Here is a 22947-nt window from a genome sequence, read left to right on the forward strand (position 1 = left end):
TCTGATATACAAGCTCCTGTCCTCAGTGAGAGAGTAGTGTAATTGAGTAAGAGTCTTTCCTTATTTGACGATATGTATGGCACTTTGCGAGGTTTAGTTGTCAGTGCAATATGGCGATCAGTGTAAAATAGTTTTCTTTCCCGCTTAATGTCACATGTGTAAAAAGAAAGAAAAAGCAGATGGTGCTTCCCTAGGACTGAGGAGCATCATGACATATAGTCAGTGTGAGAGGTAGGCATAAGATAATTTATTCAGTTGCTGTACAGATATAAAAGATAATTGGACTGTTGTGTAAAACGTGTACATATTGCACTGTAAAGTTACTATGCTTTATGTTGTGGCATGACTAGAGACGATGACTGTGTCTCCTATCATGAGGGACGTATAGATTCTGCACATGGATACCATCGAGAGATTTTCTAAGTGGGAAATTATGTGCGCTATAGATATTGAGATTCGTTCCAGAAGCACAATCATCAAGAGCATAAATTACGTGTACATAGATCAGTGTCGGACTGTTGCGGCAATAGTAATGATATTTAATTGTAGTTAGACTGGTAAATATGTTCTTGGCTTGCAATATTCTTGTGAGTCTGGTATGTATTTGATGATGTGTGCACAACTTTGCGGGTTTAACTGTGAGTGCAATTTAGCAATCTGTGTAAAATAATTTTACTGCTGTTTAAGTCCTGTCTGCAGAAAGAAAGAAAAGATGGATGGTGCTTCGATACCGGCGGCATCAGTAATTCGGCGGATAAATTCGATAAGAGCTAATCATAATGCTCGATTCATTCACATCCTTTCTGCTGGGATATAGCGACCACTACATAGCGGAGGGAACGTTTGTGTGTGTTGAAAGCAGGAAGGGTAATATGTTATGGAGGGGGTATCTCGTTAGGTCCTCAAGGAAGACTGCATTCGACGTTATTCTGCGCTGTTTTCGTAAACAGTTTCTGTTAGGGCAAGAATTCCCGTGCATACAAGCTGAGACACCAAGAAAGCGAATGTTAACTATTTGTGGAATAATATACAATTTCCCCGAGGTCGACTCGTTTATTATTTTTACATAGTCATGTGACATCAGTATAAGGAACGTTGTTAAATGTGCTTGGGACGATCGCCACCTCTGTGCTTAGACAGTGATCTATTTCCAAACAAGGAGAATGCCGTTATGATTCATGGTGTTTTTGCAAGCATACTACTTTGGAGCATCTGCTCTTTGAAAATAGGTCTTCGCTCCCGTACGATCGCATCATCAAAAGCACCTGGAATTTCTCAGGTGTGTCAAGTATGAAGCTGCCTCATGCGTGCGTGTGTCGTGTGACAGCTGACAGTGACATCACTTCGCGGGGGTGGGGCCAGGGCCGGAGGACAGCGGCGCCCACGTCGTGGGCAGATTTCTATCGCAAGATCAGTAACGTCAGTATGAGGGCATGGGCTTGACACTGTGATGTCAGTAGCGCCCATCGGAAGCGCGTCGTCAGAATGGCAATAGAGAGAAAGCAGTCAAACAGATGACGTCATTGACGACAGCGCCCTCTGGTGGAGACACTGCCTGCAAAATAAAAACTCATGTTCAGCACAGGCAGAGTCTTTTCCCGCTATTACCGCCACCATCTTGGGTTACATCATGCGCTGTGCGTGTTAGTAAACGTTTGTGCACGTTAGTACACTACAGTACACGTTAGTGCATGTTAGTCTGACAACATGGCTTAGTAAGAGGAAGTGGCGGTCGGTTGAGGATCGTAGTGGAGATTTTAACTATTTCCTTCCAAGTCCAGGTGGGCGTGGCATTGGAGAATATACATTCCCACTCTAAAGTAGCGGTCTCTGGTGGTGTACTAGGCCCCATGGTGAACACAATGTATGCCCCCATTTTGAATAACGGTAGTCGCCTCATCAGATGACATCACAGACGACAGTACACTCAAATGGTGGTAGTGTATACTCAGTTGGAGTCTAGACCTCCTGGCAAACACGCTGCATGGTGGTGCTGTCTATAATTGTTTAAATAAAGACTGGTACCTGATTTCGATAGCTGACAATTAGGGAGCATATTTGAAGAGTGTTTTAGATGGATTATTATTTTGACAATTTAGGAGTTATTTGGCTCTCTCGATGTAAATGTATTGCAAATAATTTACGAGTGGTTTGCATATCTGTAGACTGTGCAATGCGTTATTTTGATATTTTACAATTTGCAGGCATGTGTGTAGAGCATTGTAGATGAGTTATTTAGGAGTAGTTTGCAGGTCTGTATGCTGTGTAGCATGTCAGAGCCTGTGTTCTGTATCACTGTGATAAATATATTCCATTGATAATTAATTTGTTCGATAATAAATAAAGTACACTCATTCCTCTCTCCAGCAGCCCATTTCAGGCTGATTCCATTTCCCACGAATCCCTAGGAAGAGGTGGCGGTCGGGTACTGAGGTTGGTCCAAGTGTGTTTTCTTTGCATCAATTTTCTTAGGTTGGTAGCGAAAACGCAAGTGACCCCTCTTTAGTGCCCAAAATTCAAACTTGGCGTCAGTTCCCAGGAAGAGGTGGTGGTCGGGTGACTTAGGTTAGTGGAGGTAGCCCAAGTGGCCTATCTTCCTGCGATTTTCTTTGCTTAGAAGAGATATAACCATGGTGTGATGCATTATCCTGTTGGAATTTGAGCTTACCACCATTTTTCACGGGGAGTGGGGCGTGGTACTTTCCCACCAGAATTCAAACTTCCCGCCAAAATCCGCCACCTTGAATGACGTCTTGGCCACCATCTTGGATGATGCCATGCGCTATTGCCAAGTCTATACGCCACCATTTTGGACGACGTAATCGCCGCCATCTTGCATACACCTGCCAAGAATGCAGAGTGGACCAGAGCAGGCTTTGTCCTAATACTTGTGTGGGGGGGGGGGGGAGGGGAAGGGGGCATCTGTGTGTGTGTGTGTGTGTGTGTGTGTGTGTGGGTGGGTGGGTGGGTGTTTCCACTATTTTACATGAACACCACAGAAGAGATGCAGCTGGTGGTCTTTTTTATCTTTGTAGGCTGTAGGAAAGGAGGAGGGGTGTTAGGGTGTATATAGCAATTGAACTACTACTATCATCTTGGAGTTTCTTTTCTATTTATTTATTAAAACTATCGTCATTGCATGCGCCATTGCCCCATTTAAATATTTTGCTGTGACTGGTTTGCAAGAGGGGAAGGGGATGGGCCATAAAGCACAAATGACCTAGTGCAGCGACCTTGGAAATTTTGATTGGATATTTCATCTTAACACTAAGTAATGACTGGCAAGAGTATGGACCCACTAATATTATTCAGCTTGGATTTCGACTGGCTAGGGGGAGGGGAGGGAGTGTACGTTTTTAGTTCCCCAATAACCCTTTTGGGTTAGTTCCCTCATTTATAATTTTGATTGGTTGTTTCATTTTGAATATTACACTGTGATTGGTTGACAGCAATTGGTGGGGAGTGGGAGTAGGGAGGGGAGTGGGAAAGAGGTCCTGATTATAACAGGCAAGGATGATGACGTCATTTATAAGAGTGACTAAGTCACTCGCAAGCCTAGACCCTCAAGATGCAGATGTAAATGACAAGGAGAATTTTCCAGATTTGTCATGACACACCAACTTACAGAAACACTTACTTGCACTTTTCAACTGTTTCTTTCACTGACAAGAGGCTATCGATTATCACCATATTTTATCAATCAAGTCTGAAAATCTATGTAATAAAAAGTGTGTTACATACAACAGTATGCACTAGTATAGAGACCTAGCTGTAAGAATAGTTGTGAATGTCTATATCATTAGGTAAATTAAGATCATAACTGGACGACACTTAAGTCATATTATTAATTTTGTCATTACTGTGAAAAGCGGAAGTGCTGCCTCAGTTCTGAGTCCATAAGTACAAACAGGAGCAAACAGGAGGAAGACACCCTACTTGTTGTGTCAGGAAAACATGTTGTGTCGCCGGCCGGAGTGGACGAGCGGTTCTAGGCGCTACAGTCTGGAACTGCGCGACCGCAAAGGTCGCAGGTTCGAATCCTGCCTCGGGCATGGTTGTATGTGATGGCCTTAGGTTAGTTAGGTTTAAGTAGTTCTAAGTTCTAGGGGACTGATTACCTCAGCATTTAAGTCCCATAGTGCTCAGAGCCATTTGAACCATGTTGTGTCGTTGTTGTTGTTGTCTTCAGTCCTGAGACTGGTTTGATGCAGCTCTCCATGCTACTCTATCCTGTGCAAGCATCTTCATCTCCCAGTATCTACCGTTGTGTCATGAAAAAATAATTTTATTATTAAGCCCATCTGATCCTACGTTAAACCACACTCTGCCTATATGTCTGAGGACAACAGGCGATTAACTCAACTTTAATTCTCACCTATGTTGACTACCCTGATATAAAAACTGTGTCATATCATTATTAATTAGCAATATTTACAGATCTTTTCGATGAACTCAACGTCACTGCACAGAATACTCTCAGCTGAGCAATAAACATTAAATATTTATTCTGTCATTGTGTTCCACTACAGGTGTAATATCCTACAAATTAATAAACATAATTTTATTACATTTTTAAAAACTAAGGGAGGAACTTACTGCTATATGTTACCTTTGTAATCAGTCAAAAAATCCAAGTATATTAGGTGAAAGACTGAAATATGCAGTAGTATCATTGATTTATAAAACTGAAGATAAGAAGTAATGCCTTATTATAAATCCAACTACGTCTTCGTTGGCTCCCAAATATTTTTGAGATGTTAACTTCTGACATATAAGTTTACCTCCATTTTAACAAAAATCTTTTTGCAATAGTTTAATTTGACTTTTACAAAACCTCCTCTACAAAGAAAGCAATGTATGCTGTCACAAACACATATCTGTTACAACTTAACAGTTTCCAGGTTACATTTTCTCTGTTCTTGCCAACGACTTAGATTAAAGGGATCATAAAATTCTCCAAGGTAAATTAATTGGTCTGGCATGAAATACAATCCACTTACATTTTTTGTGTCTTATGTTGGCAACAGACAATGGAAGGTTACGTTAACAAATGATACCACCACAATATAACAGAATTATGAGTGGTAACTTGAAATATGGTGTCCTGCCAAATTTGCACTTACAGCAGAACTTTAGTCGACCTTCACTTAATGTTTCACCATGAACATTGTAGCACTCTTCAAGATCTGTACTCTGATGAACGACCCAAACATAGCTACTCGAGAGACGACCAGGTTAATAATGGAAAACGTTTGGAACTAATTTACAGCAAACAACGTAACATTTGACCTAACAGGAACTAGTGTTTTGCGGTTACACTCAAATGGAAGTGACTTGGAATTGCCTGAAGAAAAGGCTAATGGAAATATACAGGATGGGGTGATCAGGTGTATACTAGAGTGAAACGCCCTTTCATGCTTGCCTTGCACATACTGTTGGTGCCCCCCTTTCCGTATTTTCACTCAATATTGTCCTGTCGTATAATCTTCTGGAGCTATGCATCTGAATTAAAAAAGCCATCTGCTACACAAACGAACAGTAAAACAATTATCTATAGTTCATAAGGGAGCATCTTGCACAACCATCATCAGTGACCATGGGATTCTTAGACACATGTACCAAAGCGTTTGCTCACTAATGGCATGTTCAGTTAACGATAAAAGTTAAACCCAGATGAAATTCACAGTCGCAGTACCTCAAGCAAAGAAAGTTTTCATATAGACCGTGCTGTTTTGTTTTCTTTGGCAAAAGTCAATAACAGGAAAACTTCTTTATTTATTTAACATGATCAGGTGAAGGCCTACAAGCCCTCTCCTGCATCTAACATGTGCAGTATATATTTCACGTTTTAGTTACTTATTAAATGACAGTAACTGTAATGTGGTAAACATTTGTAATGTGAAACTTCCTGGCAGATTAAAACTGTGTGCCCGATCGAGACTCGAACTCGGGACCTTTGCCTTTCGCGGGCAAGTGCTCTACCATCTGAGCTACCGAAGCACGACTCACGCCCGGTACTCACAGCTTTACTTCTCTCAGTATGAAACATATCAGCGCACACTCCGCTACAGAGTGAAAATCTCATTCTGGAAACATCCCCCAGGCTGTGGCTAAGCCATGTCTCCGCAATATCCTTTCTTTCAGGAGTGCTAGTTCTGCAAGGTTCGCAGGAGAGCTTCTGTAAAGTTTGGAAGGTAGGAGACGGATACTGGCAGAAGTAAAGCTGTGAGTACCGGGCGTGAGTCGTGCTTCGGTAGCTCAGATGGGCAGTCTGTTTTCCGCAGCGCTGCGGCGAGGACGTCTTGTTTACGTCCCGTCCGCGCGGTCGCGAGTGCTCCTAGTTGTTTACTACTGCGTTGTCGCTAGTTTAGAGTCCATCACTACCGACGCAACGTGGCACATTCATACAGACAAACCAGCATCAAGATCAGTTTTCAACCCGATCATGCACGACCGCGAGCTTTTGAAGTGGAACGTTTCCTTCGTGACGACGTTAAAATTGACCCGCGAGACATAATTGGTATCCATCTCTCTATCACGAGCAGTGTTGTCTACGTCAAGCTAGTAAGTGACGAGGTGTGCAACAGAATCGTGAGCGCACATGCCAACGGTCTTAAATTCAAACATTCTGATGGCCATATTGGGGGGGTCTCTATCGATCACGCGGGGCTTGGCCTACGTACGATACGCGTCTTCGAACTCCCTTTTGAAGTACCACCGGACGTAGTCACCGCGGCTTTCCAGCCCTACGGCAGAGTGATCAGCCATATGGCCGAAAAATGGACCACCTTTACAACGTACCCCGTTCTTAAAGGGGTACGACAGATTAAAAATGAATTGACCAAATATGTTCCGTCATATCTTGTCATCGGCGGATGTAGGGCGATCATTATGTATGACGGTCAGCCACGCACTTGCTCTGGATGTGGCCAAGTAGGGCACGTCCGTTCGGATTGTCCCCGACGACGGCTTACTCAAATCCCGACAGGTGAATCTATGACTCCTTCTACGGTGACGACCCTTCCTCTCAATTACGCCGAAGTTACACAGGCAGCAACCTTTACCGATGCTGACGACATTAGTCCGATAGCCGCCCCCGATGGCGAGAACATAATGGCTTCTGCAGTACAGGATACGGCCTCTACAACGGCACCCCCACCTGAAGATAATCACCGACCGACCTTGCAAGAAGGCGTAGATGCCAGGATGGACATTGACCCACGTGTTGTGCCGACAGCGACTTTTCTTCCAGACACCGGAGCAGCTGAAGAAATCCACCCACATTCAGATACTGAAGCACACGTCCGTAAACAGCGTTCCCCGCGAAAACACAAGAGACAGCGGCGTGCTCCATCGGACGAGTGTTTGCAGCGATCGTCTGCAATGGACTGTGGAAATTCCGACGACGGTACCAGCGGTACAGAGGCCGCTGTAACTTCAAACTCAACAGATCGCCGTGGTGACGGCTTCAGCCCCTCCGACCCCACAGAACAGCAGGATCACAAGCAGACAGCCGCTGCCGATTCCCAGCCAGAAGAGCCGATGGAGTCAGCGCCGAATGCCGCAGCAGCCACTAACAGCCACCAACAGCCGATGGTATTTCATGGCGACTGGGCAGACGACTGTGAGGCACACTCCTTGCCCATCGTGTCGGACGACACGGGGGGAAATTTATCCCACCAGTGCTGACCCTTTCCCGCCATCAGTTAGAGTGACGAGACAGCCTTACAGGGGTACTGATGGCCAACACGGATGCTGTGGATAGACCTCAAACTTACCGCATTGCAACAATAAACATCAACGCTATACGGACGCGCGCTAAGTTATCCTTGCTTCAGGATATGTTGAACTCTGCTTCCATCGACATAGCCCTCCTCCAGGAAGTGTACGTCGACGACTTCCCAGGCATGTACGGTTACGATGCTTGCGTCTCTCCAGCTTCCCCAACAGGCAGCGGTGTCGCTGTACTTCTTCGGGAAGGGATAGTGGCGGACGATATCCTGTTTCTGCCTGGGCAAGAGGAATGGCACTCACAGTACTGGGTGTCCGCCTTATCAATATCTACGCACCTTCCGGGAGGACGGACAAACGTCGCGAACGTTCAGGATTCTTTACGGAAGACGTCGCCCCGCTCTTCCAAGGCCCCCACGACCATCTGTTGTTTGGAGGTGACTACAATTGCGTACTGGCGCCAGAGACCAACTCCCACTACTTAATCCGTGCCCGGAACTCGAGACATTAATTCGAGACCTGCAGATGGTGGACACTTGGGAACATCTTCCGGCCACCGACCGGGATTCACGCACTTCACGAGTCACTCTTCCAGTCGTATCGACAGGATTTATGTCTCACGCTCTCTCGCCGCTGGAACACAGGATGCGGAACTGTGGCCTGCAGCATTCTCGGACCACTCAGCTTACATTTGTGCCGTCACCCTGCAGCGGCAACAAGTGTGGAGAAGCCGTAGCCCGTGGAAATTAAACATCGCTCACCTGTCGTACCCGGATTGCCGCCAAGCCGTTGAGGATACGTGGCATTCGCGTGAAAATCGCCTCCGTGCATATCCCACAACGATCCGCTGGTGGTTGGACTGCGCCAAACCGGCACTGAGGCGAACGTTGATACCTTGCGGTCGCGACCACGCTACTTGGCGAAGACATACACTCGACTTTTACTTCCGGGTCCTGCGCGACTGCGATACTATGGCGCCGTCTCCGGAACGACAAACGGCGGTCCACCGTGCTAAGGCTCAGATCCTCGCTCATATGCGACGCCACCTAGAGGGGGTGTCATCCGTTCGAGGACGCAGGATCGGATACCTAGCGAACGCCCGTCAATGTTCCACGTCCTTCGTGAACGTAAACGACGCCAACGAGCGCTGATACGCTTCATCGATAGGGAGGACGGTCATCGCCTCACCACACAACAAAACATAAACACAGCGTTCTACAATCATTATTCCCAGCTCTATTCCGCTCAGACCCCTGATCCGACAGCACTGGAGGACGTCTCTCACCCCGGTAATAGAAGCGGCCTTGATGGAAGAAATTACAGAAGAAGAAGTGATCAACACCATTAGAAAAGGAGCTGTCAACAAGTCTCCGGGTCCTGATGGCCTCCCCTTGGAATTTTACCGGACTTTTCAATATTTATTAGCCTCCCGATGGACGGACATCTGTCGCGAACTACTATCCCCGGACGTGCCGCTCCCTGCGGCCCTTGTGGAAGGGATGATTATTCCTATTCACAAACCGTCCGGTGGCTCACGACTGCAGGACTACCGCCCGTTGACGCTATTGAACTGCGACTTCAAGATATTTTCTCGACTGTTGGCGGCGCGGATACGCCAGACCCTAGGCAATGTTTTCTCACCCGATCAGACGTCATTAGGAGGCGACAATAATACTCAAAGGGCATTCAGCGAATATCGTGACTTGATCTCACTGGCGAGGGCATGTCGTCTGAAGGGTGCACTGGCGGCCATCGATTTTAGTCAAGCTTTCGACCGAGTGGACCACAACTATTTGGAAGCGGTCCTCCAACATATGCGGTACCCACAGCCATTCGTCACTATCGTCATGCGACTACTCCGTGGCGCGACGTCCAAGGTGATCGTCAACGGCCGACTTTCGCAGCCCCTCACCATTTCTCGATCGATACGCCAAGGCTGCCCTCTGTCCACTTTACTTTACGCTGTGGCCATGGAACCTCTCCTCTGCGGCCTGCGCCAACCACTAACGGTTATGACATTACGAGGCCACACTTTCCGATGTAAAGCATACGCTGACGACCTGGTGATTGTCATCCGCAACGGTGACGACACCGCTAGCGCACTAACTTGGATAGCGAAATATGGCATGGCCACTGGTAGTCGTATCAACGTCGCAAAATCGGTGGCGATGAACATCGGGGTCGGATTGTCTGAGAACTGTGTCACCCCCTTACAGCTCAGTGATAGTTTGAAATGTCTCGGCATTGATTTTACAGACGATATACGACGGACCGCTGCTCACAACTTTCGAAGGCTTTTACGAAATGTTCGGACTGGAATTGCCAACAACCGCCTACGAGCCCTGGATATCGTCCAACGGACCCAGTATGTCAACACACATTTAGCGTCACGCATTCCGCACTACGCCCAGATATTACCTATACCGGTGATGTTAGCTCGCCGTATACTTGCGGCTTTTGGGTCCTTCGTGAGTTCTGGAATGCTTTTCAAGATCAAATATGAGACTCTCACCCTTCCCCCGGATCGGGGAGGGCTTGGCCTTTATCACGTTTATGACAGAGCGGTCGCCCTATTTGTGAGCACATTAGTCAAACTATGGCACCGCCGTCCGGACAGTCTGACCAATTTGTTAATAGAAGAACTAGCACCGCCCTCCCTGTTGCCGCCTGTGCCGATACACCACGTCCCCTCTTCGCTCTTCTACATCGGTGTCTTTTACCTCGAACTCAGTTACGTTCGACTTGCCTTACCAGCGACTCAACTGGCGACGGCAAAGACTGTTTATAGGGTCCTGCAACGTGGACGACCCGATAACGTCGTGGAGAGGAAGCACCCAAACGTCAACTGGCGAGTAGTGTGGAGGACAATTCACCACGTAACACTAGACACTGACATCACGGCGATGTGGTATATCACTGTCAACGGTAAGCAGGTGACCAGATCAAGGCTACATGCGATCCACATGGTAAACTCACCCATGTGCACGACCTGTGGCGTTCAAGACAACGATGAACACCGTCTTAGCTGTGGCACTTAGTGAGGCAAATGTCAGCATACTTCCTTCGGGTAACGCCGCATCATATCGACCCCAAGACTATCTTATACCCGGATGAAACGTATTACCCACGCACTAAAACTAATGCAATGACGTGGCTTCGTGGACATGCAGTGCATTATTTGTTTCAAGACGGCACTAAGGACACTTTAGACTTTTGGAACTATTTGCAGGAACGACATTGCATGATCCCCCGTAACCCAAAGTATCGACAATATTTTTCCAATTTTTTGTGGAGTGCGTTCCACGACCCTCCACGTAGCTGGAACATCACAGGTAAGAGAAGATAAAATTACAATACGATAATAGAACACTACACGGTACAACGTGGGATCTACTTTCATCATTACGAGAAGTCATACCTGGATGATACAGCAGATGGAGATTTTCGTTGGGAACCCTCACACTCTGTAGCAGTATTTGTCCCATTTCCTCTTTTTGTCCCCGGTGCGAAAAGGTCTTCACAGTTTTAGTTTTCCCATCCGGTGCAAGATGTAGCACTGGTTAATGGTGTATGGATTCCACCCTTCAGTTTTGTTTCATGGTTTCCTTCGCCCCGCACTTTGCTCTCTTTCTTTATGCCCTTTTCTACAACTATTAGTATGGTTTTAGTTACGTGCGTCCCCAACTCGACGCAACGAGTGCACTTACTAGTTTTCTGTTCCTTATTGATAAAAAAAAAAAAAAAATGGTAGAGCACTTGCCCGCGAAAGGCAAAGGTCCCGAGTTCGAGTCTCGGTCGGGCACACAGTTTTAATCTGCCAGGAAGTTTCATATCAGCGCACACTCCGCTGCAGAGTGAAAATCTCATTCTGGATTTGTAATGTGGTTCAGTGCTGACAAGGAATTAACGACGTTAATTCCAGCACCACTGCTCCACTGATGCTAATAACAATAATAATAACGTTAGTGGCAGATATTTGAGGCAGACAAATGTAGGTAGACCGAACCGAGTAAGAGCTTTGAGCAAAGGATGCGGCTACTCGGGTAGCAGAGTACTTGTAGCGTGCACATGGAGTCTACACTCTGTATCGCAGAAGTACCCGGACCGAGCTATATTAATCGGAGGCGACTTCAACCTACCTAGTATAGAATGGGATGTCTATGGATTCATTACACGTGGTACAGACAAGCCGTCGTGTGAATTACTTTTCAACACATTATCCGAAAAATGTCATGAGCAGCTAAATCGACAGCCAACGCATAATGGAAATATTTTAGATCTGGTAGCCACGAACAGACCAGACCTTATCGGCGATGTCAGTGTTGAGACAAGGATTAGTGATCACGATGTTGTCATTACGACTATGGTTACGAAAAATTAAAAAGTCGGTCACGAAGGCTAGGAGAGTATTCTTACTAGAAAGAGCAGATAAGCAGTTGTTAGCATCCCACTTAGTAAATGAAACGACTCAATTTACTTCCGGTACGATGGACGTGGAAGAATTATGGGCAAATTTTAAACACAATGTAAGTCACGCATTGGACAAGTATGTGCCGAAAAAGTGGGTTACGGACGGAAAAGACCCACCGTGGTTTTACAGCGAAATCCGGAGAATGCTCAGGAAGCAAAGACAGTTGCACTCGGGGTACAAGAAAGATTGGGAGAATGAGGACAGGCAAAAGTTAGTAGAGATTCGTGCTGCTGTAAAATGAGCGATGCGCGAAGCATTCAACCACTACCACCGTCATACCTTAGCAAAAGATCTTGCTGAAAACCCAAGGAAATTCTGGTCTTACGTAAAATCGGTAAGCGAGTCGAAGGCTTCCATCCGGTCACTCACTGACCAGTCTGGCCTGGAAACGGAAGACAGCAAAACGAAAGCTGAAATTTTAAATTTAGCATTTGAGAAATCTTTCACGCAGGAGAATCGTACAAACATACCACCGTTTGAGTCTCGTACAGATTCCCGTATGGAGGACATAGTGATAGACATTCCTGGGGTTGTGAAGCTGCTGAATGGGCTGAAAATAAATAAATCGCCAGGTCCTGATCGGATTCCAGTTCGGTTTTACAGAGAGTACTCTACTGCATTGGCTCCTTAGTTAGCTTGCATTTATCGTGAATCTCTTGTCCAACTTAAAGTTCCGAGCGACTGGAAAAAAGGGCAGGTGATGGCTGTATATAAGAAGGGTAGATGCAGGGATCCTCAAAATTACAGACCAATATCCTTAATATCGGTTTGTTGCAGGATTCTCGAACATATTCTCCGAATATAATGAATTTCCTTGAGACAGAGAAGTTGCTGTACATGCATCAGCACGGCTTTAGAAAGCATCGCTCCTGCGAAAAGCAACTCGCCCTTTTTTCACATGATATCTTGCGAACCATGGATGAAGGGTATCAGACGGATGCCATATTCCTTGACTTCCGGAGAGCGTTTGACTCGGTGCCCCACTGCAGACTCCTAACTAAGGTACGAGCGTATGGCATTGGTTCGCAAATATGTGAGTCGCTCGAAGACTTCTTAAGTAATAGAACCCAGTACGTTGTACTCGATGGTGAGCTTTCATCGGAGGTGAGAGTATCATCTGGAGTGACCCAGGGAAGTGTGGTAGATCCGCTGTTGTTTCTTTTTCTATGTACATAAAGGATCTTTTGGATAGGGTGGATAGCAATGTGCAGCAGTTTGCTGATGATGCTGTGGTGTACGGGAAGGTGTCGTCGTTGAGTGACTGTAGCAGGATACAACATGACTTGGACTGAATTTGTGATTGGTGTAAAGAATGGCAGCTAACTCTAAATATAGATAAATGTAAATCAATGCAGATGAATAGGAAAATAATCCTGTAATCTTTGAATACTCCATTAGTAGTGTAGCACTTGGCACAGTCACGTCGATTAAATATTTGGGCGTAACATTGCAGAGCGATATGAAGTGGGACAAGCATGTAATGGCAGTTGTGGGGAAGGCGGATAGTCGTCTTCGGTTCATTGGTAGAATTTTCGGAAGATGTGGTTCATCTGTAAAGGAGACCGCTTATAAAACACTAATACGACCTTTTCTTGAGTACTGCTCGAGCGTTTGGGATCCCACGGATTGAGAGAGGACATAGAAACAACTCAGAGCCGGGCTGATAGATTTGTTACTGGTAGGTTTGATCAACGCGTGAGTGATATGGAATTCTTCAGAAAGTCGGGTGGGAGTCTCTAGAGGAAAGGAGTGGTTCTTTTCGTGAATCGCTACTGAAGAAATTTAGAGAACCAGCATTTGAGGCTGACTGCAGTACAATTTTACTGCCGCCAACTTACATTTCGCGGAAAGACCACAAAGATAAGATAAGAGAGACTAGGGCTGGTACAGAGGCATATAGGCAGTAATTTTTCCCTCGTTCTGTTTGGGAGTGGAACAGGGAGAGCAGATGCTAGTTGTGGTACGAGGTACCCTCCGCCACGCACCGTATGGTGGATTGCGGAGAATGTATGTAGATGTAGATGTAGAAATTAAGAAGATGTGGTTGGAAAGACCGATACTAAGTTATTATACAATAGCGCGTGTGCGCAGGAACAAAAGCAGAAATTATTGTTGCTAGAGCACATATGTCGGAAACTGTCTTTTGAAGCTGGAGCCATTACACGGTTCCCTGATATAACAAGGGAGGTCATTCCAGAGCCAATTCAAAACTATTGGAAATGACTCTGAGAAAGCAGCTAAGCGATTCAGTGGGAAACTGTTTACTCCTGATTGTTTTATTTATATATATATAATTATATGTATATTTTGCAGGACACCAAAAACAGCAATCGTCTATTGTCATTGCCACCATTATCTTTATTCTTATTTTTTGTTGTTGTATTCATTTCTTTGTGTCTATACGTTGTTTCACAGTCTTATTCATTTATCATCTATATTTCTATCACATTACATTTCTTTTTAACTGAGAATGTTCATAATTTATTTCATCATGGAGCACTCTAAATGTCAGAAACCCGGCTTCTGAAATTAAGCAAAATTTACAACTCTTTCTCCTTATTCATATAACACTTGATCTGCATACTATTACTGACATGAAGAGTGAAAGCTGCTAGGCTGTAATTCCCTACTATGTACCATGCTTAGCTGCTGATAACAGTCAATATGTTTAACTTACCATGGTCACGTTCCATTATTATTTCTTCAAGATTAGCTGCTAGTTTTGCTACATGATCATCTCGGAACATTTGCCCTGAAATTAGAGAAATTTCCCCTGAAATTAAACTGCAATATCATACAAAGTATTTTATGAGTTAAAAAATATATGGTATTCCCTGAAACTGGATTACTACTCAGTACTTAGTACATAAAAGTTTGTTTTCAACAAGTTACCTAATGCAAACTCTTAATCATCTTTATATATCTTTAAGCTTTTGTTTTAATTTTTCCTCCCTGTGTTTGTGTGAAACACATGTGGCTTCTATATCTTCATCAGCTGCAAAGAGAAAAAAGATTCTTCCGATTTCTTGTCCAGACGCAGTTTTTTATCGGTATGTCACATTTTCTGAGTCTTATTTTACTTATGGAAAAACAGGGTAGAGTTTTGATTTTTTCGTATGTTTTTACTATTGACCAAAATTTATTAATATGTGGATCTAATTTTGTTGTGAGTGCTCACTATGCGGTGAATTATGTAAATCTAAGATTTAACTAGTTCCATGGTATGAAAGAATTTCATTTTAAGCGAAGTCAGGAATTTATGTGGAAATAGCAGCTTTGGGAACAACTCTTCTCGCAATATCATATCTGCCATCTTAGTTCCATCTGATTGTGAGTCCTCTCCCAGTCCTGTAATCTCCCTTGTACTGCTCCTCCATGCACACTGGGATTACAGAAGTCTTGGGCTGCTCCTAAGTGTCTGAACTCCTTTTGCCTGGCGTACTGCAGTAACTCGACATGGTGTGGAGTCAACAAGTCGTTGGAAATTCCTGGAGAAATACTGAGCCATGGTACCTCTATAGCCGTCCACACTTCCGAAGTTGTTGCCAGTGCAGGATTTTGTGCGCAAACAGACCTCTCGATCAGCTCCCATAAATGTTCGGTGGGATTCATGTCGGCTGACCTTGGTGGCCAGATAATTCACTCAAATTGTCCAGAATGTATTTCAGACCAATTGCGAACAACTGTAGAGTCATGACGTGGGCAGATTGTCATACATAAAAATTCCATTATTGTCCGGAAACATGAATTCCATGAATGGCTGGCTGCAAAACGTCTCCAAGCAGCCGGACATAACCAGGTCCCACACATTCCATGCAAACACAGCCGACACCATTATGGAACCACCACCAGCTTGCACAGTGCTTTGTCGACAACTTGGATACATAGCTTCGAGAGGTTTGCACCACATTCTTACCCTACCATCAGGTCTAATCAAACGAAATGGGGACTCATCTCATCAGCCCATGGTTCATCATTCGGCCGGGGTCCAGTCGATATGGTCACCAGCCCAGGAGAGGCGCTGCAGGTGACGTCGTGCAGTTAGTAAATACACTAGCATCGATCGACTGCCGGCCGCTGTGGCCGAGCGGTTGTAGGCGCTTCAGTCCGGAACCGCTCTGATGCTAAAGTCGCAGGTTCGGATCCTGCCTCGGGCATGGATGTGTGTGACGTCCTTAGCTTAGTTAGGTTCAAGTAGTTCTAAGTCTAGGGGACTGATGACCTCAGTTGTTAAGTCCCATAGTGCTTAGAGCCATTTGAATAATTTTTTTCGGGCAACTGCTGCAGTGGCCCGTAAACATCAAATTTCGCCGCACTATCCTAATGAATGCGTTCGTCGTACGTTCGGCACTGATTTCTGCGGTTACTTCACGTAATGTTGCTTGCCTGTTAACGACAACAATTCTGCGCAAACGCCGCTGCTCTTGGTCGTTACGTGTGGGCCGTCAAGTACTGTGGTACCTATGGTGAGAAGCAATGCCTGAAATGTGGTTTTCTGGGCACACACTTGGCACTGTGGATATCGGAACACTGAATTCCCTAACGGTTTCCGAAATGGACGTCCTATGCGTCTAGCTCCAACTACCGTTTTCCGCGTTCAAAGTATGTAAATTTCCGTCGTGTGATTATAATCAAGTCGGAAACCTTTTCACATGAAACTCCAGAGTAGTATTAGATACACTAATGAATTGCCCTTTTGTACCTTGTGCACTCGATACCACCGCCATCTGTATACATGCATATCGTATCCTCCCACTTTTGTCACGCCACTGTTCTCCTTCCACCTTTCTGCTTTCCCTTCTTTGCTTAGGACTGGTTTCCCATGTGAGCTCTCCTGATATTCGTACAGATCCTTCTCTTTTCTCCAAATGTTTCTTTAAGTATCCCGAGGCAGTATCTATCTTTCCTCTGGTGATATTTGCTTTTAATTCCTTACATTTGTCCTGTAGCCATTCCAACTTAGCCGTTTTGCTCTTCCTATCAGTCTCATTGTTAGACGTTTGTATTCCCATTCACCTGCTTGATTAGCTGCATTTTTATATTTCCTCCTTCCATAAGTTAAATATTTCTTGTGTTATCGAAGGATTTCTACAAGGCCTTGTCTTTTTACCTATCCGATCCACTCCTGCCTTCACTAATTCGTTTGTTAAAGCTACCTATTCTTCTTCTGTTGTATTACTTTTCGCTCTTGTAGTCAAGTGTTGCCTGATGGTCCTCCTGAAACTCTCAACAATCCCTAGTTCTTTCAACTTATCCCGGTCCCATTTCCTTAATTTCCTACGTTTTTGCAAATTTTAATCTGCAGTTCGTAACCCAAAAATTGCAGTCGAAGTTTACATCCACCCTTTTAAATGACTTAGAATTTAAAATCTGGTTCTCAAATCTCTGTCTAACCATTATACAGTCAGTAAGAGTACCAGTGGGCGGAGATCTCTTGTGAACAGCACGTTGCAAGGCATCCAAGATATTCGCAATCATCTCCATGTCTGGGGAGTTTGGAGGCTAGCGGAAGTGTTTAAACTCAGAAGAATGATTCTGGAGGCACTCTGTAGTAATTATGGACGTGTGGGGTGTCGCATTGTCCTGCTGCAATTGTCCAAGTCCGTCGTAATGTACAATGGACATAAATGGATGCAGGTGATCAGATAGGATGCTTTGGAACATGTTACCTGTCAGTGTCGTATTTAGACGTATCAGGTTTCCATACCACTACAACTGCATACGTCCCACACCATTACGAAGCCTCCACCAGCTTGAACAGTGCCCTGCTCACATGGAGGGTACATAGATTCGTGATGTTGTCTCCATATCCGTACACGTTCATACACTCGATACAATTTGAAACGAGACTCGTCCGACCAAGCAACATGTTTCCACTGATCAAAAGTCCAGTGTCGGTGTTGACGGGCCCAGACGAGGCGTAAAGCTTTGTGTCGTGTAGTAATCAAGGGTAGACGATGGGACCTTCGGCTCCGAAAGCCCACATCGATGACGTTTCGTTGAATGGTTTGCAGGCTGACACTTGTTGATGGCCCAGCATTGAAATCCGCATTAATTTGCGGAAGGTGCAGCACTTCTGTCACGTTCAACGGGTCTCTTCAGTCGCCGTTCTTGCAAGATCTTTTTAAGGCCACAGCAATGTCAGAGACTTGATGTTTTACTGGATTACTGACATTGATGGTACACTCGTGAAAAGGTCGAAAGGGAAAATTCTCGCTTCATCGCTACCTCGGAGATGCTATGTCCTATCGTTCGTGTACTAACCATAACACCTCTTTCAAACTCACTTGAATCGTGATGACCTGCCATTCTCCGGGTCTACACATCTCTGTATTTGAATACGCATGCCTATACTAGTTTCTTTGGCGCTTCAGTGTAACTTCAAAATACTGTTACTGATTGTCCTTTTAATTTCTGGATGTGTTACGCAAAAGGTATCACTCCTTCCACTGTAGACTGAAGAAATTATTTCGCAAAATGACACACTCATTTAAACAACAGAAAAATTTCGTTTCAGAGCTAGTAATTTCCCGTAATATTTTTGGAGGTTACAGCCTGTAACAAACTCGAAAATAGCGTTAATTTACGATAAATGCACATAACATGTGCTCCAGTTGAAGATAAAATTCACATATGCTACAGCCAGAAAGACACAAACGCCTTTTTACTACGAAATTTGTTACGTACAGTACTTGAAACTTCCGTAAATTTTCGAAAGTATGCGTTCATCCACGTTGTTATACAATAAAACTGGAGGAGAATGATTCTTTGAGCGAAGATATTTCAGATAAATATTAAGAATGCAAAATCATTGCAACTGATGCTGTGCTACAAAATACGGTTTTTTGCGGCGCACAACTTCAAAAATACCCAATGTTTCTCGACCCATTTTATACACGTAAATGTTAGTAAACATTTTTCAGATATTTGTGTGGAAATGGTACTGACACGTCCAACAGTCAGGTACGACTATTGCTAATAAGGATCTATGTAACATTTATGCAACATGTAAGTGATTAACATTCGAACTAGTATACTCTGTAATATCAAAAGCGATGATACGCTAAAATTCATTAGTCTATAATATCAAATGCAATGATACACTAAAAGTCATCACACTGTGACTCAAAGCACTTATTAAAAAACGAACAAAGCTAGCTCAGTGAGGTAAGTCAGCACCAAATTAATTTCCTGAAGCATCAAGCATCAAACGTTAGTAGAAATGCTGAAAACACATACTAACCTGGTTTTTCGGTTCTTAGACGATAGATTGTAACTTCAGAATCAGATCCTAAAAAAAAATAGATGAGAAAATTGAACATAATTTTCATTACTTGCCATGATATTGGTATTCATTACTATGCCCAGACAACAACGTAAAATTTTTACCTGTAATGGAAGCTGGAGCACTGTGGTCAGTAGCTGCGATTACTGACACAAAGATACAGACGAGCAAAATAACGCTTCTGCGAAACATTATGCAAAGACAAAGGTGTCGGCCCAAAAAAGATCTATTCCATCAAAATATCTTCATGACATTTGCATGCTGTCGAAAAACCTGTAAATTCATATAAAATTCATATTTATCCAAATATAGTTACAAAACTATTTTATGCTCAAGAAAGTCTACAACAAATTATCTTAAACATAGCTCGGGCTGTGTTATTTGATAAGCTTGATATTACTTCGTTCTGCCCAATACATACTATAACTAAACAACGGTATTTAGCTTAAATATTTCCGAAGTCATTTGAGATTTCGTAATTCTATTTACATCAGTTTGCAGAAAATAAGCAGAAAACGAAGTGTAGTCTTTTGTCGTACGTATGTTGAAATGAAATGATCGTATGGCATTGTTGGCCGGGAGGCCCCATGCGGGGGAGTTCGGCCGCCGTATTGCAAGTCCTTTTTAGTTGACGCCACTTCGGCGACTTGCGAGTCAATGATGATGAAAGACACACAAGATGCAGTCATTACGTGGCAGAGAAAATCCCTGACCCCGCCGGGAATCGAATCAGGGACCCCGTGCGCGGGATGCGAGAACGCTACCGCAAGACCAGGAGCTGCGGACCGTACGTGTGTTAATTGCCACAGTGTCAACTTCGCTTTTTCAAATGAAGCTGTAGTCCGTGGCATTAGACGCTGATGTTTCGTGGAAAGGAAAAGATAGCTGGGGGTGTGCCTTGTCAACAGCAGCGGCCAAACCAAGCAACGACGTCATCGGCAGGGCCGGATGAGCCTCGGTGTGGGAGCGAAGGGCCAGCGGGCAGCTCCCAGCAGTTCCGGCAACAGCAGGGCGTCGCACGAGCGCCAGGTGCTCTGCGTTGTTTATCAAACAGTTTTACGTGAAGTATTCGGTAAAATATTTTAGATTCTGACATGTTAGCTTCATTGTGAACTGCCCATCTTATCATTAATAGTTATAATTACTGTGATAGTTCCTAATTAAGTAACATGCAGCATGAAATTCGCAATGAAAAATAGAAGACACCGTGAGACTGCGTTGCACATCGGTTCGTACATTGCTGAGTATGAAACATGTGTATCATAGAATGAAGGCTTTCACGGCAGGAGTTGTCATCACTAAACATTTCCGGGCTGAGATGCCGTGGTCCCTACATAAGTCTCCCCCTGACGTTTCGCCTTCCGCAGTCGAAGGCGAAAAGTCAGGGGAGAGTTCTGTATGGACCACGGCACCTCAGCCCGGAAATGTTAAGTGATCAAAACATGTGTATGTTAACATGGAACGTATATCGCAAAGACAGGTTAGATGCTACAGGCGGGGTAGTGTTCGTTGGTGTAGACAAAAATATTGTTTCAGCTGAGGTCGTTGTGGAATCATTCACAAAAAGTCTGTACTCAGTAGCGCGGAAATACAAAAAATGTGCAGTTGGTGTTGAGTTAAATCTACTGGGAACGGACTGGGGCGTCTATGGATTAACTGCAACTGGTGCATATAGGCGGTTTTGAAAAGTACTTTGAAGATGTTTTTCTAAAACCACTAGTTAGGCAACCCACATGCAACTGAAATACTTTAAACCTTGCAGCCACAAATGGGCGTGATCTTATTGATACTGTCGGTATAGCGTCAGGGATTAGTGATAATGACGTTATAATAATGATGGTGGTTACTAAAGTTAATAAATGGCTCAAATGGCTCTAAGCACTATGGAACTCAACATCGGAGGTGATCAGTCCCCTAGACTTAGAACTACTTAAACCTAACTTAACCTAAGGACATCAGACACATCCAAGCCTGAGGCCGGATTCGAACCTGCGATCGTAGCAACAGCGCAGTTCCGGACTGAAGCGCCTAGAACCGCACGGCCACAGGGAGTTAATAAATCAGTCAAGTTGGCTAGGAGAGTATTCCATGCTAGAAAAAAGATGTAGTCGTTAGCATCCCACTTAGACAACGGATGCACATCATTTAACTGCAATATGGCTGACGTAGAGGAATTATGTTAAAAATATAAATTGAAAATCGCACTCTGGAGTCGTTCGTGCCAAGTACTTGGATAACAAAGGTAAGGACCCACCGTTGCTTAACAGTCAGATCTGGGAAATGCTGAGGAACCAGAGATTGTTGCACAATTGGATTAGAAAATAACGCGCCGATGTTGACAGGTACATACAACTTCCACCGTCAGACCTTAGCGAAAGATCTCGGTGAGAAGCCAAGAAAATTCTGGACACATGTAAAGTTACTCTCTGTCTACTCGCAAGAGCAAAGCTGAAGTTTTAAGTTTCGTACACCTCCCGCATGGAGGAGATAAAAATAGGCATCCGTGGCCTAGATAAACGACTAGGAGAGTTGCAAACGTATAGTTGGCAAGGTCCAACAATTACGTTTTACAGAGAGTAGTCTACATCACAGGCCCCTTACTTGAAACGCATAAATCGTGAAACTCCCACCCAGCGAAAAGCCCAAAGTATCTGGAAAGTCTGGAAATAAGTGCAGGTGACTCCTGCACATAAGAAGGGTAAAACAATGGACCTGCGCAATTACAGACCAATTACAGACCTGCGTAATTAACTCTGAATATAACAAATTTTCTGGAGACAGAAAAGCTTCTGTCCACAAACAGCACTGATTTATAAAGCATCGCTCGTGCGAAGCTCTGCTTGCCGCTTTCTCACACGACACCTCGTACAAACACTGACTGGAGGACACCAGACAGATTTCTTATCCCTAGATTCCGAAAAGCGCTAGACATTGTGTCCCACTGGCGAAGATCGGAGCGCAGAGTGAGCGCGCAAGTTAAATGACAATCACTGGAGGGAAGATGACGTTGTTTTCGAGGAGCACCATGACGAAATTTAGAGAATGGGCATTTGAGGCCAACTGCAGAACGATTCTACTGCCCCCAACACACATTCCGTCTACGGACCGCGGAGATTAAGGGTCGTACGACGGGGGCGGAGGGGGAGGGGGGGGGGGGGGGAGCCTGTAGGCAGCCCTGCTTCCCTCGCCGTATTCGCAAGTGGACCACGAAAGGAAACGACTAGCCGTCGGACGTGGTGGTACACTTCGCCACACGTTGGCTTTCCCAGTATGTGTATAAACGTAAATGTACAGACTGGCTCTGGCTTCGGAATTCGGAGGAGGTCTATCCAATCTACAGAAAATGAATTTTGTGTAGCGCAAACATTTTCACCTAGGCGCACTCCATTACAGCAAAAGTGATTTATTTTTAAAAATGAATTACATATCATGTACAGTTCAAGATATCGAAACGAGCGTA

General features: G+C 44.6%; 1 protein-coding gene across 3 annotated transcripts in view; it reads right to left on the bottom strand.

The window, feature by feature from the left end:
- The window catches only part of LOC126278137 (uncharacterized), a 500725-nt gene that overhangs the window by 428314 nt on the left and 49464 nt on the right, over window positions 1-22947 (bottom strand). For all 3 annotated transcript variants that reach the window (XM_049978028.1, XM_049978029.1, XM_049978027.1), the window contains exons 2-4: window positions 19592-19760; window positions 19446-19493; window positions 14880-14954 (exon numbers count right to left, since the gene is read on the bottom strand). In XM_049978028.1, coding sequence (XP_049833985.1) covers window positions 14880-14954; window positions 19446-19493; window positions 19592-19679 — 211 coding nt within the window. In that variant the 5' untranslated portion in view covers window positions 19680-19760. The remainder of the gene's footprint in view (window positions 1-14879; window positions 14955-19445; window positions 19494-19591; window positions 19761-22947) is intronic.

This window comes from Schistocerca gregaria, chromosome 6, assembly GCF_023897955.1.
Source record: "Schistocerca gregaria isolate iqSchGreg1 chromosome 6, iqSchGreg1.2, whole genome shotgun sequence".
Taxonomy (NCBI): domain Eukaryota; kingdom Metazoa; phylum Arthropoda; class Insecta; order Orthoptera; family Acrididae; genus Schistocerca; species Schistocerca gregaria.